The following is a 19,024-nucleotide window of genomic DNA, read 5'->3' on the forward strand; positions in this document are numbered from 1 at the left end:
CTTTGCCAATGTAGCGTCGATTTTCGATGTTGGATCAACATTATGCTAATCAGCATATCATGGAGATATATATATATATAATATATATGTAATTCTATATCTGGGAAAACAATGGCAAACCACCCAGTACAACGCTTGCCAAGAAACTGCTTCGGTAGCACCAATGCTCTGTAAAGAGTATGGTACATCAAGATAACAAATATATATATATATATATATATTATATATATGTGTATTAGATGTACTAGATTTTTCAATAAAATGCATACAGCTATACTGTATATCGAAAACAAAACAGTGCAGTACCATCTTGTCGTTCTGCACTGCCTTATGGGTAACAGCTGACTGATGACGTCATTAATCCCTCACACTAACGCCATCTCCTCTGCGATTTAATTTTTTTTTCTGAAGTATTAATTTACTCTCTACATATTTACATGTATATATATATATTTATATATGTGGATATATAAATGTATATATATAAAGAGGCGCCAATTTCATGTCGTAAAATATACCTAAAATAAGTTGACGTTTTTTAGTTATTAACTTGCATTTTCTCATTATATTGTATCTTTCCTCCTTATGTGAGGAAAACAATCATTTTTTTTTTTGTCGTGTAGAACGATATTTACCGTTGACATAATGACATCGGAAGTGCGTAGTCACTGCCATCTTTGCCGACGTGTTGCATGGGGAGCGTGTGTCTGTGTGTGTGTTCTGGGAATTGTGCGAATCCTCTTGATATTTCCCTCCTGCCTTCGTCCGCACCGTGAACACCGACAGGATCCCCTCGCACGGCCATCAAGATCATGTTCGGGAAGTCGAAAAGCTTACTGCTCCTTCTGCTTCTCGCGTTCCCCGCCATTTCCTTGTTTAGAGCTAAAGGTGAAACTTTTATTCTGGTTGTTTTGTTTTTTGATTCATTTTGTCTTATTAAGACTTTATCAGATTGTCACACGTCGAAAGTTTTGGGTTAGGTTGGAGTTGAGGATAATCTGGTTACCTCGTTCCTACCTTGAGCTTGATGCAATTGCCGAGGTGGGGGATTATAAAAGTGTGAATGTACCGACGAGGGTCTTGGACTCTTGGTGCTTCTTCTTCGAAGTCAATGTCGAGAGAATTCTTTGCTAAATGTCATTTGAATCATCAAGTTTTTTTTGTTTGTTTGTTTTTTACTTCTGTGGCCGCTCAAACGGACATTTCCCGATCGGTTGTTATAGATGTTTAATTTCTAAATCGTCTTTACCTTGTTTTTTAACGTTGGGATTAATTGGAGTCATTAAACTTAAAGTTGAATAAGAAGTGGCAGAAAAATACATGGAGTGAAAATGTTCATGAACTGTACGTGAACATGATGAAGTGAAAATGTTCATGAAGTGCTAATAATTAGTTATTTGTTTGTTTTATAATGAAAATGGAAAAGCTCTTTGGATTTTGTTTATTTGTTTAATGAATGTTAAATTGATATGATATTCTCAATTGCTATTAAGACACATTATAACATCAGCTGAAAGTTTCCTTCATTTGGGTTTGTTGATTTGCACTGCTCTTCCAAGTTACACCTGCACCGCTTCCATATGGCCATCTCCAGTCACTTCCATATGGCCGTCTCCAGTCACCTCCACGTGGACATCTTTCTCCCGTAGCCTCCACGTGGACGTCTGTCTCCAGTCGCCTCCACGTGGACGTCTGTCTCCAGTCGCCTCCACGTGGACGTCTCTTTTCAGTAGCCTCCACGTGGACGTCTGTCTCCAGTCACCTCCACGTGGACGTCTGTCTCCAGTCACCTCCACGTGGACGTCTGTCTCCAGTCACCTCCACGTGGACGTCTGTCTCCAGTCACCTCCACGTGGACGTCTGTCTCCAGTCACCTCCACGTGGACGTCTGTCTCCAGTCACCTCCACGTGGACGTCTGTCTCCAGTCACCTCCACGTGGACGTCTGTCTCCAGTCACCTCCACGTGGACGTCTGTCTCCAGTCACCTCCACGTGGACGTCTGTCTCCAGTCACCTCCACGTGGACGGCTTTCTCCAGTCGCCTCCACGTGGACGTCTGTCTCCAGTCGCCTCCACGTGGACGTCTGTCTCCAGTCGCCTCCACGTGGACGTCTTTCTCCAGTCACCTCCACTCATGTTTGTCATGGGGATGGAGCTGGTAAATGGAGATGGTAAAAATTAAACATATTCTGGGCGAAAAGCGTCGAAAACCAGTACAGTATGAAGAGCATGGAAAACCAGTACAGCAGGAAAAGCGTGGAAAACCAGTACAGCATGAAAAGCCTGGAAAACAAGCACAGGATGAAAAGCCTGGAAAACCAGTACAGTTTGAAAAGCCTGGAAAGCCAGTACAGCATGAAAAGCTTGGAAAACCAGTACAGTTTGAAAAGCCTGGAAAGCCAGTACAGCATGAAAAGCTTGGAAAACCAGTACAGCAGGAAAAGCGTGGAAAACCAGTACAGTTTGAAAAGCCTGGAAAACCTGTACAGGATGAAAAGTGTGGAAAACCAGTACAGTTTGAAAAGCCTGGAAAGCCAGTACAGCATGAAAAGCTTGGAAAACCAGTACAGCAGGAAAAGCGTGGAAAACCAGTACAGTTTGAAAAGCCTGGAAAACCTGTACAGCAGTGTTTCCCTAACTTTATCCCCCCACGAACCCCCTGTGGATGTCAGAGGTGTCCACGAACCCCCAACTTTTCGAGACACGATCCGAGTTATTATTATACTATCATACGCATAACAGTGCTTCGTAAAAGATCAAGTTCATAGTGTAATATTGTAATGAAAAAAAACAAGAGATGATCTACAAGATCTACTGTTTAATATTTTACAACTCACGCACCCCCTGGGGGTTCATGCACCCCAGTTAGGGAACCCCTGCTGTACAGGATGAAAAGCCTGGAAAACCAGTACAGTTTGAAAAGCCAATACAGCATGAAAAGCTTGGAAAGCCAGTACAGCAGGAAGAGCGTGGAAAACAAGTACAGCATGAAAAGCGTGGAAAACCAGTACAGTTTGAAAAGCCAGTACAGCATGAAAAGCTTGGAAAACCAGTACAGCAGGAAAAGCGTGGAAAACCAGTACAGTTTGAAAAGCCTGGAAAACCTGTACAGGATGAAAAGCCTGGAAAACCAGTACAGTTTGAAAAGTGTGGAAAACCAGTACAGTTTGAAAAGCCAGTACAGCATGAAAAGCTTGGAAAACCAGTACAGCATGAAAAGCTTGGAAAACCAGTACAGCAGGAAAAGCGTGGAAAACCAGTACAGTTTGAAAAGCCTGGAAAACGTGTACAGGATGAAAAGCCTGGAAAACCAGTACAGTTTGAAAAGCCAATACAGCATGAAAAGCTTGGAAAGCCAGTACAGCAGGAAGAGCGTGGAAAACCAGTACAGCATGAAAAGCGTGGAAAACCAGTACAGTTTGAAAAGCCTGGAAAACCAGTACAGTTTGAAAAGCCTGGAAAGCCAGTACAGCATGAATAGCGTGGAAAACCAGTACAGCATGAAAAGCGTGGAAAACCAGTACAGGACGAAAAGCTTGGAAAACCAGTAAGTTTGAAAAGCCTGGAAAACCAGTACAGGACGAAAAGCGTGGGAAACCAGTACAGCATGAAAAGCTTGGAAAACCAGTACAGGATGAAAAGCGTGGAAAACCAGTACAGGACGAAAAGCATGGAAAACCAGTACAGGACGAAAAGCGTGGAAAACCAGTACAGGATGAAAAGCGTGGAAAACCAGTACAGGACGAAAAGCGTGGAAAACCAGTACAGGACGAAAAGCGTGGGAAACCAGTACAGCATGAAAAGCTTGGAAAACCAGTACAGGATGAAAAGCGTGGAAAACCAGTACAGGACGAAAAGCGTGGAAAACCAGTACAGGATGAAAAGCATGGAAAACCAGTACAGGATGAAAAGCGTGGAAAACCAGTGCAGTTTGAAAAGCGTGGAAAACCAGCACAGTTTGAAAAGCCAGTACAGCATGAAAAGCTTGGAAAACCAGTACAGCATGAAAAGCGTGGAAAACCAGTACAGCATGAAAAGCTTGGAAAACCAGTACAGCAGGAAAAGCGTGAAAAACCAGTACAGTTTGAAAAGCCTGGAAAACCTGTACAGGATGAAAAGTGTGGAAAACCAGTACAGTTTGAAAAGCCTGGAAAGCCAGTACAGCATGAAAAGCTTGGAAAACCAGTACAGTTTGAAAAGCCTGGAAAGCCAGTACAGCATGAAAAGCTTGGAAAACCAGTACAGCAGGAAAAGCGTGGAAAACCAGTACAGTTTGAAAAGCCTGGAAAACCTGTACAGCAGTGTTTCCCTAACTTTATCCCCCCACGAACCCCCTGTGGATGTCAGAGGTGTCCACGAACCCCCAACCTTTCGAGACACGATCTGAGTTATTATTATACTATCATACGCATAACAGTGCTTCGTAAAAGATCAAGTTCATAGTGTAATATTGTAATGAAAAAAAACAAGTGATGATCTACAAGATCTACTGTTTAATATTTTACGACTCACGCACCCCCTGGGGGTTCATGCACCCCAGTTAGGGAACCCCTGCTGTACAGCATGAAAAGCGTGGAAAACCAGTACAGTTTGAAAAGCCAGTACAGCATGAAAAGCTTGGAAAACCAGTACAGCAGGAAAAGCGTGGAAAACCAGTACAGTTTGAAAAGCCTGGAAAACGTGTACAGGATGAAAAGCCTGGAAAACCAGTACAGTTTGAAAAGCCAATACAGCATGAAAAGCTTGGAAAGCCAGTACAGCAGGAAGAGCGTGGAAAACCAGTACAGCATGAAAAGCGTGGAAAACCAGTACAGCATGAAAAGCGTGGAAAACCAGTACAGCATGAAAAGCCTGGAAAACCAGTACAGTTTGAAAAGCCAATACAGCATGAAAAGCGTGGAAAACCAGTATAGCATGAAAAGCCTGGAAAACCAGTACAGCATGAAAAGCGTGGAAAGCCAGTACAGCATGAAAAGCGTGGAAAACCAGTACAGCATGAAAAGCGTGGAAAACCAGTACAGGACGAAAAGCTTGGAAAACCAGTAAGTTTGAAAAGCCTGGAAAACCAGTACAGGACGAAAAGCGTGGGAAACCAGTACAGCATGAAAAGCTTGGAAAACCAGTACAGGATGAAAAGCGTGGAAAACCATTACAGGATGAAAAGCATGGAAAACCAGTACAGGATGAAAAGCATGGAAAACCAGTACAGGATGAAAAGCGTGGAAAACCAGTACAGGATGAAAAGCGTGGAAAACCAGTACAGTTTGAAAAGCGTGGAAAACCAGCACAGTTTGAAAAGCCAGTACAGCATGAAAAGCTTGGAAAACCAGTACAGCAGGAAAAGCGTGGAAAACCAGTACAGCATGAAAAGCCTGGAAAACCTGTACAGGATGAAAAGCCTGGAAAACCAGTACAGTTTGAAAAGCCAATACAGCATGAAAAGCTTGGAAAGCCAGTACAGTTTGAAAAGCCAATACAGCATGAAAAGCGTGGAAAACCAGTACAGTTTGAAAAGCCAATACAGCATGAAAAGCCTGGAAAGCCAGTACAGCATGAAAAGCCAATACAGCATGAAAAGCCTGGAAAGCCAGTACAGGATGAAAAGCCAATACAGCATGAAAAGCCTGGAAAGCCAGTACAGGATGAAAAGCCAATACAGCATGAAAAGCCTGGAAAGCCAGTACAGTTTGAAAAGCCAATACAGCATGAAAAGCCTGGAAAGCCAGTACAGCATGAAAAGCGTGGAAAACCAGTGCAGGATGAAAAGTGTGGAAATCCAGTACAGGATGAAAAGCATGGAAAACAAGTACAGGATGAAAAGCGTAGATGTTACATAATGTGTGGTAAATTGTCAATGTATGAAATGTGGTGTCTTCCACGACTAGAAAAACCATTTTCTAGATACCTTAACACCCATTCCAAGAAGCCCTGGATGGGCTCCCATTTATTCCACAAACTGGCCCACAAGTTTCATTCTTGATCTGGTGGTGTCACTTAAACATGGGATTGTATCATAGCCATATTTCTACCAAGCTGATTATAATTCTTATTGTTTTTTATTTTAACACTAATTGGAAATGATTGTACTCAATATATTACTCGTACATTATTCTTTGTTGCAAACCTTTAAAAAAAAATCCTGGTATAGCAGGTTATGGTTTGTTTATTTATTTTGGTGGGAATGTTACCATGTGCTGTGTTTGCGTGGCCCTGATGCACAGGTGCGGTTGACCATTTATGGGCCTGAATCATATCGGTTATGCTTGTCACAGCAGAGCATTTGCCAATATTTGTGGTTTATTTCACGTCTACACTGACTTTTCTGGAAAATCCAATGCAGAGTCGAGTTTGGTATTGAAAATGACCTACTACTGTCTCTCTTTTTAAGGCAAAAATGTCAAAAAAAAAAGAAAGAAGCTGTTATTGCAGAGTAAAGTGACATTTACCAGCATAGCTCTTCCATAGCAACTCTAGAATAGTAGATTGAGCTGCTTGTTGTTGAAAAGCCTTATGGTCTGACACTGTTCCCTAAAACTCAACTGCTTGGTCTGTATAATCTGTCTAATCCCTTGTTCATCATATGACATGTAGACGTGCACTCGTTAACTTTAGCTGCTCCATAAAAATATAAAGATCCTCTATTAAGTTCATTGGGTCTGTCTAGTTGTGCTTCCTCTTATATTATCAATATTGTTGTTGCTGAAGATTAACTAGCTTGTGTAATTCCCTCACCATGTTCTCAGGATTTGGGGCTGCACAGGCCGTGGGACAGAGTGATGCAGAGGATGAACTGATTGGAGATGATGAAGAGGAAGAAGAGGATGAAGATGAGGATGAAGCTGATGTTCAGGATGAGGATGAAGTGATAGTAGAAAGGGTAAGATTTCTGTCTTTCTTTCCCAAATTTGTACCTTCCCCTTTATTGTCTGTCTTCTCGCCTCCATGTTTGTTTCAACACACTCCACTTCGTGCTTAGCAGAGGCCTTGTACATTACTCACTAAAAAACAAAATGGCATCATTGTCAAAGGCATCAGATTAATATATATATATATATATATATATATATATATATATATATATATATATATATATATATATATATATATATATATATGAGTATATTAATTAATAGTTAATCTTGTGTATGTTGGGTTGTTTTCTCTCTCTCCCTCTCTCCCTCTCTCCCTCTCTCCCTCTCTCCCTCTCTCCCTCTCTCCCTCTCTCTGCATTGTGTGTAGTTAGAGGATGTTCGAGAAGGTGACGGAGGAGATCTGATGGCCGGAGAACCAATGGCTTCCGCTAATGCCGATACTACTATCATGTTTGTTCGAGGAGAGGGTAATGCTTGCTTATGTCCGTTCTCTTCTTCAACTAGTCAGACAAATTCTCGGGAAACGTGGTCACATGTTAACACTAAAAGTGATGGATTTTGACTTCCCCATTCCCTACCAATATTTTATTAGTCCTCTACCGATTTCACCGGAGGGGACCGACTATAAATTTGCTCTCTGTCCATCCGTCCCACTTGTGGTTTTCTGAACTTCTTTCCATACCCTTTTAACGTATTCAACTGAAATTGGTAAATGGCTTTATTTATGATAAGTTCAGGGGAGCTTATGCGATGGTGCGTCATCCGTCCGTAAGCACTTGCAACTTCTCCAAAACCGCTGATGGGATTGTGACCAAACTTAGCAGAAATTATATTTGTTATGTTGTGACAAAAGTTTGCTCACGGCATTAAAAATTTTTTGGGTCTAAGGGGGTTTCCTGGGGGCAAAAGTGGATCCAGGTTTGAACTCCAAAAAATATTAATTTGCTCTTTCCCCTGAAACTACACACACTATTTCGATGAAACTTGACCACAACCTTCATCACCTGTGATGTACTGAAGTTTGTTCACGGCACTAAGTAAATGAAGTCTAAGGGGTTGTATAGGGGGTCAACGTGGGTCCAGGTCTGATCCCCCAAAATAGGTATTTGCTTTCTTCTCTGAAACTACACACACAATTTCGATGAAACTTGACCACAACCTTCACCACCCGTGATGTACAAAAGTTTGTTCGCGTCATTAAAAAAAATCGGGCCCTGAGGTCTACTGGGGGGTTGCCCCCCAAAATAGGTATTTTTTTGTTTGTTTGTTTAAAGTCTTATCAAAGAGAGGCACAAAGCGCCCCTCCCTTTACACAAGGGATTGTTTCTCTGTATGCCACTTTAACATGGGGACTGAAAATACGTTTCTCGGCTTCTACTGGACGAAATTGGCTTAAAATTTCAGAAGTAAATACTTTGTACGTTGAGGTAATATGTTCCAAATTTCAACAACGTCCATTTCTGCATATTTGAGTTTTATTTAGCAAACCCTTGAAATCACGTTGGTGTCTGTCTGCCCAAAATGTGTTGGCGCTCATATCTCAAGGACTATACATTGACACTAGCTGAAACTTGGAATATACATCAGCCAATAGGTGTTTTTAATGTCTTTCGAAACAAATTCCACCTAAGTGTCATAGTTTTTGCTTTAAAATTAAATATATATATCGTTTTTGCTTTAAAATCATCTAAAGGCACCCTACATCTGGCAAATAAATTACATTTACTTCTTCATGCAGCTGTATGAATCAAATTGGCACCCCTTTAAATCAACTTTTCTAGAGCATTACTTGGTTCCTCCTCAGAACACAAGGGTAGTCCAGCATGCGCACGAGATTTTTTGAATGCCCCTTATTTTGTATTGTTTGGCATTTTCTGCAAGCTATGGAATGTCCCTTCTTTTCTACACTTTACCACATGGCACATACCCTTATATAAAGGGGCCTTTTCTATGCCCCTGGCATTTTACCCAAGAATGATTATGTTAGTATGATTCTACAATCTACATGCTGCCCTGGCTTCTAGCAATCATTGAAATTTGTTTAAAATACCTTTAGTCGGTGCAGCCAGGGGTATTGCCCCAATGTTTTTAATTTGGTATGGCTTTACTATGCAAAATATTGGGACCGGTAGGGGACATGCATTGCAAAGCAATTCTCCTCCTTGATTGATTTCCTCTTCCCTTCCTCTCAGACCTCTCCAGCTCTCCTACATATCACTCTCCTCTCTCTGCCCCTCCCTTCATTTTCTCAATTATTTTTCTCTACTTCCCCTGCTCTTTCCTTGTGTATACTGTACAATATGTGGATACCCCTTAATGTGCTGAGTGCGCCTCAATTGGACTGCTTGACACCAGGATATACTGCTTGCTAGCTCAGTGTGTGGTGGTTGTTGGCTGGGCAGCAGCTCCAACATTATAAATAAATTAGAATTCACATATAGATGGTAGTCTTTGGCTACGAAGGGCAACCACCATTGCTCTTCTACACTTTATTTTGCTTGTAAAAAATGTTTTGAATCGTAACTCAAAAAAATAACTTTTACAATGCTTATAAAAAAAAATCAAGTATTCATTATTGGCAAGTTAATTCATTGTGAATTAAACTTTTCAACTCTTGTTTTGCTGTAGAATTTCCAGCCAATCGCGTTGTCAAGTTTATGGTGGGTTTCACCAACAAGGGTCCAGACGAGTTTGTCGTGGAGTATTTGGACGCATCATTTCGCTACCCTCAAGACTTCCAATTTTACATCCAGAATGTGAGTCAACATAGCAAGAGAATGAAAGGGTGTCACAGAATGTCATCATTCTGCCTTCGTTTTTGTCACGCACTACTTCTGTGTTCACTATTTCTTCTCCTTTTCCAATTGAATTGATTTATATGAGTGTATGCATCTAATCTAAGTCTCAAATGTTGGTTTTGCTTTATTGTTGAAACGGAAGTCTGGGCTTGCAGAGAGCCTGGACGTATGCATACTTGCATAATTTGAGCTGTCTAGCTTGGGTTTGAATGTCGACGTAGCTATAAACTGTCATCCTGGTGTTTTGCAGGCAGGGCGATGCACCAATGTGTCTGTCATCCTTCGGATGAACGTTAAGCAAAAGGACCTGTCTGCCTACACTGGGTGTAATTGTGGATGGTAAAGATCCTTTTTACGGTGTCTTTTGCAAAAAGTGAGCAAGTTATCACCGGCACCCTGGCTAAATTCTAAATTTCTGCCTATCAAACGGAGGGCCCAGCCAGTCGATTCCAGAAAGACGTTTGCCTTGAATCATTGCCACTGGCTGACCGTAATGTGGTGGGAATAATTGGGGCTTTTCAAGGAGACTAAGAATATTGAATCGAACGTCGGAGAAAGTGTACCAATATGTCCTGTATTATAACACGTCTAATAAATGTGCTCTCTTGTGCCCTTTGCCCAATGCATGTGACAGGTTTAGGAAAGTAACAGTGTATGGATTTGATACTCAGTAGTTGAATTGGTGTAAGATTTCCTTCCATGTTAATGACTGAAGAAGAACAAAAAAAACAGGCATTTATGGGCTTTTTGATTATTTCTAACATTTCTGAACCTTCGCTGCATCTATAATTTCATACACTTACACGTGTGTATGATTTCTCTTTTTCAAACATGTGTGAAAGTTTTCTGTTATGGGGGATCGTGTTCACGATGTGCAAACCAGTTTTGTAACTTTGGATACACAGTATCAAATCCACAACAGCAAAGAAAAAACCTGTCCCAGACATTATTTTGCTCCTGGTCTTGGTTTTAAGATTACGGAAAATCAAAATATTCACGGTTGCCACCAAAAGCCTTGATAAAGCATAGTAATCTCCACATAAGGAAAGTTGGATGCCTTTTAGCATATTTAGCATGGGGAAATGTGGGGGGATACGAATAGATACTCTTTATGAAACAATTCATATAATCACATCATTAAGTAGGCAGGATCTGATTTATTGAAAGGGTTCTAAGGGGTTGAGGCTCAGTGTGACGGGCATATAAAACACGTGTTCTATTTTGGCCGTTGTCACACCAACCCCGTGATATGGGAAAATGGCCTTAAATAAGTTGTAGTTGTAGTATTTTGACTAGTTTTAGATCTGCGGAAATTAATGTATGTTTGTGTTAAAAGTTCATCCCACTCCTCTTTCCCCTCCATCTTTCCCCTCCCTGTTGAACCTTCCCATCCTTCTTCACAGTTTTCTGCACTTCCATTGAACGTGGTGGTCCTTCCAAGGCAGCAGGCTTCCTTTGAGTACTCATTTATCCCTGCAGAGCCAATGGGAGGTCGCCCATTCGGACTGGTCATCAACTTGAGTTACCGTGATGGAGTGGTATGTATTGCGTTGGAATCAATGATACCATGATATTCTTGACAAAGATGAAAGTAAAATTGAGCCATCTTGCCCATTGCAAACTACGCCATATGCAGTGCCGCCTGTAGAACGTCTTCACCCCCTTTCAAAATTTTCACCTTTTGTTGCCTTATAGCCTGGAATTAAATTGCATTAAATAAGACTTTTTCCACCTTTATTTACACCTCGCAACCCGCAACTTCCAAGTGAAAAACAAATTCTACAAATTTCAGAAAATTAATTAAAAATACAAACCTAGAATATCTTGGTAGGATAAGTGTCCACCCTGGGTTAATACTTGTTGGAAGCACCTTTGACTAATTACAGCTGTGAGTCTGTTGGGGTCTCTCCCAACTTTGCACACCTTAATTGGCCAATATTTCCCCATTCTTCTGTACAAAACAGTTCAACTTCAGTCAAGTTGTGTGGGAAGCATTGATGGAAAGTAATCTTCAAGTCATGCCACAGATTTTCGATTGGATTTAGGTCGGGGCTCTGACTGTACCACTCGAGGACATTTATCTTTTTGTTCCTTAGCCACCTCCAGTGTAGCTTTGGCTGTATGCTTTGAGTCGTTGTCATGCTGAAAGGTGTACTCCCGTCCCAATTTCATCTTTCTTGCAGAGGGCAGCAGGTTTTCCTCTCGGATTTCTCTGTATTTTTCTCCATCCATTTTCCGTTCTATCCCGACAAGTGCCCCAGTCCCTGCTGATTAGAAACATCCCCAAAACATGATGCTGCCACCACCATGCTTGATAGCCGGGATGGTGTTGACTGAGTGATGTGCAGTGTTGTGTTTGCGCCAAACGTAACGTTTTGCTTTTGGGCCAAAAAGTTTTATCTTTGTTTCATCAGACCAAAAAACCTTTTGCCACATGCCTTCAGAAGCTTCGGAGTGTTTTTTTGCACACCTCAAACGGGACTCACGGTTGGCTTTTTTAGTATTGGCTTCCTTCTTGCCACCCTACCATACAGGCCAGACTTGTGGAGTGCTTGGGATATTGTTGTCACATGCACACAGTGACCAGTCTCTGCCACACACAGGCTGTAGCTCTTTCAAAGTTGCCATTGGCCTCTTGGTGGCCTCTCTGATCAGTCTCCTTGTTTGGTCATCCAGTTTGGAGGGAGGGCATGATCTAGGCAAGGTCTTGATGGTACCATACGCCTTCCACTTCTTAATGATTGTCTTGACTGTGCTCCAAGGGATATTCAAGTCCTATGAAATGTTTTTATACCCATCCCCTGATCTGTACCTTTCCACAACTTCATCCCAAAGATCTTTTTAAAGTTCCTTACTGCTCATGGTTGAGTCTTTGCTTTGAAGTGCTCTATAAAGGTGGGAAAAGTCTGATTTACTGCATTTTAATTCCAGGCTGCAAGGCAACAAAAGGTGAAAATTTTGAAAGGGGGTGTAGCCTTTCTAAAGGCACTGTACGCATCTTTGCACTCCCACTTGTTCCTGGTGGTCCTCGTGCCTCGATCAGAGAAGTTGAACAAGATGCAAGCATGCCATAATTTGCTCTTGACAAAAGATACTGTGTGATATTTAATATTGACTAGCTAAATGCAAACGGAAGTCTGCTTTGCACACCCTTTTTGAAGTATGGCATGATTTCTGATGCAGCACATGTGCTGGCATTGAATGTTGAAACAAGACAGCATTAATTTTTAAGAAGTATCAAGTAAAAGGTGATGAGGGTGCATTTACCACCATGTGAAATGAGGTGCTGCTGACATTGAGTATTGGGTCTTCGGCGGAGAAAAGAGCACCTTTGCTTGATTAGCTTTTGTTCGTCATACGTTGGAAAAGTTTAATGCTTTGGGTAACGGTTTGAAAACGCGACACCATGTGTGGGAAGTGCATGTAATTTTGTGAATTTCTTTTCCCCGGCGTAGACTCAGTACCGTGACGCCGTGTTTAACCAAACGGTCACGGTGACGGAGCCAGATGAAGGATTGGATGGAGAAATGTGAGTTAAGATTTTTTTTTCCTTCTGCTTATTAGTCCCCTACCGGTGTACACCGGAGGGGACTTTAGGTTTGCACTCCGTCCCTCCGTCTGTCAGTCCGTCACGCAAAGAACAGTTTTCCAGACTTATTTTCTAAACGCTTAATGCTAATGATTTCAAACTTGGTACATGGTTTCCTCATGATAAGTTACAGATCAAGTTCGAACTTCACGACGTTTCGATCATTTTTGACAAAGTTATGGCACTTTGAACTTTGGTGGGAATTTCCCCAACAGTTTTCTGGACGACGGACTGCCGGTAGGGGACATGTATTGCAGCGCAATACTCAGAATGCTTGTTTTCTTTAAAACGCCCAAGCGAGTCAGATGCTGCTTGGGATACAGTTAGTTTTGGCAGTTGTTGTCCAGCTCGTCCGCTCGCTTCGGTTGGAGATCATTCAGGCCCAGTCCTTATCAAGTGGGCTGGTTCTCCATTTTGGTGGGATATCTGTTGGACCATGCATGCTGCTGCGTAAATGTTATTTCCTGGCAGGTTTTTCATGTACCTGTTTCTTGGTGGCCTCCTTATCCTGTTGCTGGTTGTCGTTCACCAACTGATGGAAGCGCGCAAGGTAATCCATACCACGTAGTTCAACCTTTGCACCTTCAACTTTACGTTTGAGATTCTTCACATGTTTTGACCTCGTTGGGCTATACACCAGTGTAACTAGCTGTGGCATGTCTAGCACGAACAATTATTTTGTGGTGCATCGTGGTATGGTGTGCGGTTACGGTACCCCCTCGTTTTATCCGTTTCCTTCAGAAACGACGACCGACTGGAAGAGCTGTTGAGATGGGGACAACCGTGGTGAATGGCGTCGATATGAGCTGGATCCCACAGGAAACGCTGGATTACATGAGTAAGGATGCATCTGCCTGTTTTTTTAAATTTTGTTTTCAATCCATGATGTTTCTCAGAGGAAAATATTTTACTATCCGTCTTTTATTATGAATCCTAATGTTTTTTTTACCTTTTGACTTTTTATTCCATGCCAATTCCGGTTCATTTAAGGACAAAGTAAGCGAGGTAAGTGCTTTAGCTACCTTGCCCCCTGTTGTGATCGTGCATGTAAAAATAATCCTGTTTGTGGTTTGTCTGCTCACACTCTATTTCATTTATTCACTATTGAACTTCAGGGTCGATTGGAATACACCCTAACCAACATACTTTGGTTGTACACTGGATTTATTATTATTGTTAGCTGATGGGCACGTCTACGGTGGGCACTTAAGTACTATTCTTCTCAAACGGCTCGTATAGCCATGTTCCGTATGATGCATTATTTAATTCGTTTCAAATTAAATTGTTTTGTGTGCACATATGTCTTTACAATTGAATTGTACCTTCGGTTTCCCATCCACTTCTGGGCTAGCACACACACCACCGTGTGGAGCTATTTCGTCTACATATACATACATACATACATACATACATACCCACATATGTGATAGCTGCATTACAGTAAGATTTATTTGGGGACTGCACACGAGTATCTGCTTCAGTCGTAGTATTTACTGGTTCTAGCCAGGCCATCGTCCTCTGAGGTGCATACCTAATGGGTAAATCCTGACAGTAAATCCTTTTCTTTTTTTTTCATTCACGAGGGCAAAGACTTTCCAACATCTTGCAAGATGATTCTCGCTTCTCAGCCACAAAGCCAACTCGGCCTACACATTGTTCTCGCCCTTCTCGACCTATATATTGTTGATGAGCTTGTTGGCAGCTTCATTGACCTGAGATTTAACAAAGGTTTCCCCAATATCACCATTGTACAAGTCACTGAAAAAAAAATGGGAATGTGGGCTTGTCGTTTAAGGGATGAGAAGAAGAACTTTTGCAATTGAAAGAGATATTTTCCTTTACCTTGATCAGGAGAACCCTTTGTTAAATCTGAGGTTTTAACCCTCAGTTTTTCCGTCACATCAAAGATACGGCCTCCAGGTAGAGACACCGTCCAGGTAGAGACATCTGCTGTTCAGGCTTGTATTACTCAGGGGTCTGTGACTCGATCTTGAGTTCCATCTTATGGAATGACATGTCTGACACGAAGGTGGTCATATGAAGGCAGATTGTTTGTGGGTGATGGGGGGGGGGGGGGGGGGGGTTGGTAAACTACAGGTGCCCATTTCCATCATACATAATCTTTGTGGAACTTTGTGCTATAAATCTCCACCAACACTCATATTGCTGTTATGCGAGTTGTTTGTATTTATCTCAATTTCCTCCTCAGACAAGAACTCACCACGGCGGTCACCAAGGAAACGCATATCCAAACGAGCTGTGGGAACAGATGAGTGACAACTGCCTAACCGTGGTCTTTAAAAAATGGGGTTGGAGGGGGTGGCATGTGACCCACATCAAAAATGGTCACATTGCCTTCCCTTTACCCACTTCACTTTTCTGTTCATGTTAAGTAAGCCGGTCTTTGCAGTGTTCAGTTAGACCATGCCCGAATGTCTTTGTTGTTCCCCCCCTCCCTCTACTTTGCCAAAGTTGCTGTTGTAAACACATCTTTGGCTGTTGACCTTATTTTGGTTCCACAATTAATTTGTAGGTTTGGGCTTTGGGCGGATTTTTAATTTGCTCAATGGTGCATTTTGAGCACCGAAATATTAACGTTGTATAGTTTTGCTCTTGTGCTGTCTGTCGGCAGTAATTGTGGTTCAGATGATACTTGAATATTGTTTGAGGGGTGGGAGTAGGGGTGGGAGTAGGGGTGGGGTTATGAAGAATGCATTTGGGGCAGGGAAGGGAAGACTTTTTCAATCCTTGGATTTTAGGATGGTATTGGCAACGTTGCTGAAGTTGAGCCAGAGCCAGCCTATTCTTTTTTGGTCGTGATCTGTTTTCCTTGTCTTCAGTTTGTCAATGCTTCTTCGAGCAATGAAATAAAGGCTGAGAGAAACATTGGAGCTGTGCAAATATTTTATTTGTTTATTTTTCCCAAAGTAAGGGATTGTTGCACAAATGATCTGAGGCCTTCCAATTCAACTACACCGTGCCTTGGCTTTTCTTAAGTTTTGAAGTTGATGTCCCTCAAAAGCAATGGAGAAAGGTTAATAATACACATCTTTTAAATCAAAAGCTCAATAATGTTGCTCTCACTTCCGCCAACTGCTGAAAGTGCCTGAGCAATATGCGGCTTCTTTGGGATGCAACTCGAGGTCCTTTGAGTATTCGTCGAGATTCTCAACTATTGTGATGGAGACCTGCAAGTGCTCATCACGTGTGCAATACTCTCGATTGTTGCCTCTCTTTCAAACAGTTTAGTGCCTGTGTATGCACATGAAATTTATTCACATTTGCTTGTCACCTATCCAACTCATCTGTCAAGTTGGCATAATCTGTCCGTTTTGAAATATCGTGCTAAATAGAGGATGCGCGGGGCCCTATTTCTCAATGATGAAGAATCACTTAAAAATGCTCATATCTGGATCTTCGCCAAAATTTAATCATTTCGTTCTTGTCACACACCAACCTATCCACCAAGTTGTCTGAATCAGTTGATAACTGAGATATCCTGCTCACAGCCAGACAAGCAAAGAGGGGTGAATACATAACCTCCAATCACCTTAGGTTGCGGAGGTAAAAAACAAAACGATGGATCCAGTTCGGAAAAATTAGGTGGAAAGAGCAGGCTGCAAAATCGAGTTGCACGTACATGAAGCAACCCCGAACAGGAAGTTGCTCCATGTGTTTCAGGGTTTTTCCATGTTTGCCAACATGATTGCAATATTTCCATGACCTTGGCATGGTCACCTTCCTTTTAATTGGAAGCAAGCTCAGGCCTGTAGTTAAGAGGATCTGTGTTTATGCATTTCAGTGATGTTTGCTCACTCGCAAACAGACGTCGACTAACCCAGAGAGAGTGATTGTGTGAACAGAGCAGAAAGAAGATGAGCAAGAGCAGCAGAGCAGGTTTGAGCCATGCACTGGTTGTCATCTAGGCCTGTCACAGAATGGAAGTCAAGGTTTGCCAGAAATCTCTCCACCTTCTCAAGTGAGAAGGACAGTGTCCAGGAGCAGTTAGGTACGAGAGGGTAGAATAGGTGCAAGGAGTAAGGGGTTGGGAAGACAAGATGTGGAAGCAAACACAGAAGTGAGGTATTTAATCTTTTCACAAGCAGAGTCACCTGTAGTGAAGGAGGGGGGTGGAAGGGGAGCAGGCACCAGAGAGAGACTTGAGAAGGTGCCACCAGGTCTAAGGAAACAGGCTTGAGAGTTCAGCCTTGAGGTTGGCCAGATGTTTTCTGGCTTTCCTGAGAGCGGACGCATTTGTTCCGGTTTGGGGAATGATCTGAGGTTGCCTTCAGTCGGAATTTCCCTCCAGGAAGAAAAAGCTCATGGTTTGAAGTTGATGTTTTCATATGCAGCCTATGGCTGCTGGTTGCATCATTTTTCTGTAAGCGCGTTTGTGCGCTTGTGTGCCCCAATTACCAGTGAACTGGTACTCAATTTTCCGACCTCGGAAGGATGACAGGCTCAGTCAACCCCCCTGGCGTTAATTCAACGATCGACCGGGATTCAAACTCAGGATCCTAGGATCCCAAGCCAGCACTCTAACCGCTAAACCAACACCAGGCACATAGTTTGAAGCGTCACCACATGATTTTGTGTACCAGGGACAAGAGCAGGCATGATAACTGCAGCCACGATTGCATAAATCTGTACATAAGGGAAAGTAAGTGGAAGGATTCTCAGGCAGTATTAATAGCAGCAGAGGTGGAAATGAAGCACCAGTCGTGACATGAGATGGCAGCTTGTGTAAACTGCCATAGTATAGGGCACAGAGGCAGCTCTAACAATAGCTGGAGAGATGATGACTCACACAAGCACATCAGATTAACTTATTGGAGCAGGAGATGTTTGTCACTACGAAAGTCCAGAAGGGAAGATGTGCCTTTTTTGTATACAGAGTTGAGGTTCGTGGAAGAGCTAGAACACAGAACGGATCACGATCCAACATAAAAGGAACAGAAAGAAGGGGAAAATGTCAATGACACAGGGTAGAGGGAGAAAATAGATGGAGACGGGCAAACAAGGGATGTGCGTAATGATGAGGGGTAGGGAAGAAGGCAGTGGGTGGACAAAATATACAAAAGCAAAAAAAAAAAAAAAATGTTGGTGGTTTAATGGGTGTAGATTATGGTTTTGGATGGGGATGATCTGGAGCCCTGGTGTTGGCTTAGCGGTTAGTGTGCCGGCTTAGGATCCTGGGTTCGAATCCCGGTCGATCGCTGAATTAACACCAGGGGGGTTGACTCAGCCTGTCATCCTTCTGAGGTCGGCAAATTGAGGACCAGCTTGCTGGGATGAATGATCCCGGTGTGTACCCCGGTTTAGAATAGGTACAACGCATCCCTGCGCATCGTAAGAGGTGACTAAGGGTCGGCGTCAGGAAGGGCATCCGGCCATAAAAACATTGCCTCAAACAGGGAACCATGATTGTCATGGGGCCCGCCAGGCTAACCCCCGCTCCAGCGGGGAAAATGGCCTTTAAACGATCATTCATTCATGGGGATGATCTGAAATGGTGGTGAACAGCTGTTTTGAAAATCTGGAAGGAAGAAAGATTCAAGAGAATGTGGAAGTTGGTTCCACAGGTGGGAAAAAGGATGAACAAATTATGAAAAGGGAAAATGATTGTGTAGGGCAAAGTGTAGCCGAAGCTACTTCTGTGGGTTAGGAGAGGGAAGTACACGGACTGTGGGAAATGGATTTCTTAGCATAAACTAACTCTGGCACTGGAACAGGGTTCAAGTGTCAAATCAGAAAAGACAATATCC

General features: G+C 42.5%; 1 protein-coding gene across 2 annotated transcripts; it reads left to right on the forward strand.

The window, feature by feature from the left end:
* The first annotated feature begins 646 nt into the window (after window positions 1-646).
* On the forward strand, window positions 647-16,148 carry SSR1 (signal sequence receptor subunit 1). Of its 2 annotated transcripts, XM_068126665.2 has the most exons (10): window positions 648-888; window positions 6,744-6,877; window positions 7,240-7,339; window positions 9,501-9,628; window positions 11,074-11,208; window positions 13,126-13,199; window positions 13,731-13,809; window positions 14,001-14,097; window positions 14,250-14,264; window positions 15,469-15,688. In XM_068126665.2, exons 1-10 carry the CDS (start codon window positions 813-815, stop codon window positions 15,534-15,536), a joined length of 906 nt encoding a protein of 301 aa, XP_067982766.1. In that variant the 5' UTR covers window positions 648-812; the 3' UTR covers window positions 15,537-15,688. The 2 variants fall into 2 exon arrangements, with proteins under 2 accessions (XP_067982767.1, XP_067982766.1); XM_068126666.2 differs by lacking the exon at window positions 14,250-14,264 and having other exon boundaries at window positions 647-888; window positions 15,469-16,148.
* The last annotated feature ends 2,876 nt before the right edge of the window (window positions 16,149-19,024 follow it).

The sequence above is a fragment of the Myxine glutinosa genome, chromosome 10 (assembly GCF_964187855.1).
Source record: "Myxine glutinosa chromosome 10, kmMyxGlut1.1, whole genome shotgun sequence".
NCBI classification, from domain to species: domain Eukaryota; kingdom Metazoa; phylum Chordata; class Myxini; order Myxiniformes; family Myxinidae; genus Myxine; species Myxine glutinosa.

Bases quoted from the DNA above. Each gene is read 5' to 3' on its own strand.
- SSR1 (XM_068126665.2), top strand. From the start codon at position 813: ATGTTCGGGAAGTCGAAAAGCTTACTGCTCCTTCTGCTTCTCGCGTTC. The intron at 11,209-13,125 runs GTATGTATTGCG...TCCCCGGCGTAG, and splicing joins TGAGTTACCGTGATGGAGTG to ACTCAGTACCGTGACGCCGT. The intron at 13,810-14,000 runs GTAATCCATACC...CGTTTCCTTCAG, and splicing joins AACTGATGGAAGCGCGCAAG to AAACGACGACCGACTGGAAG.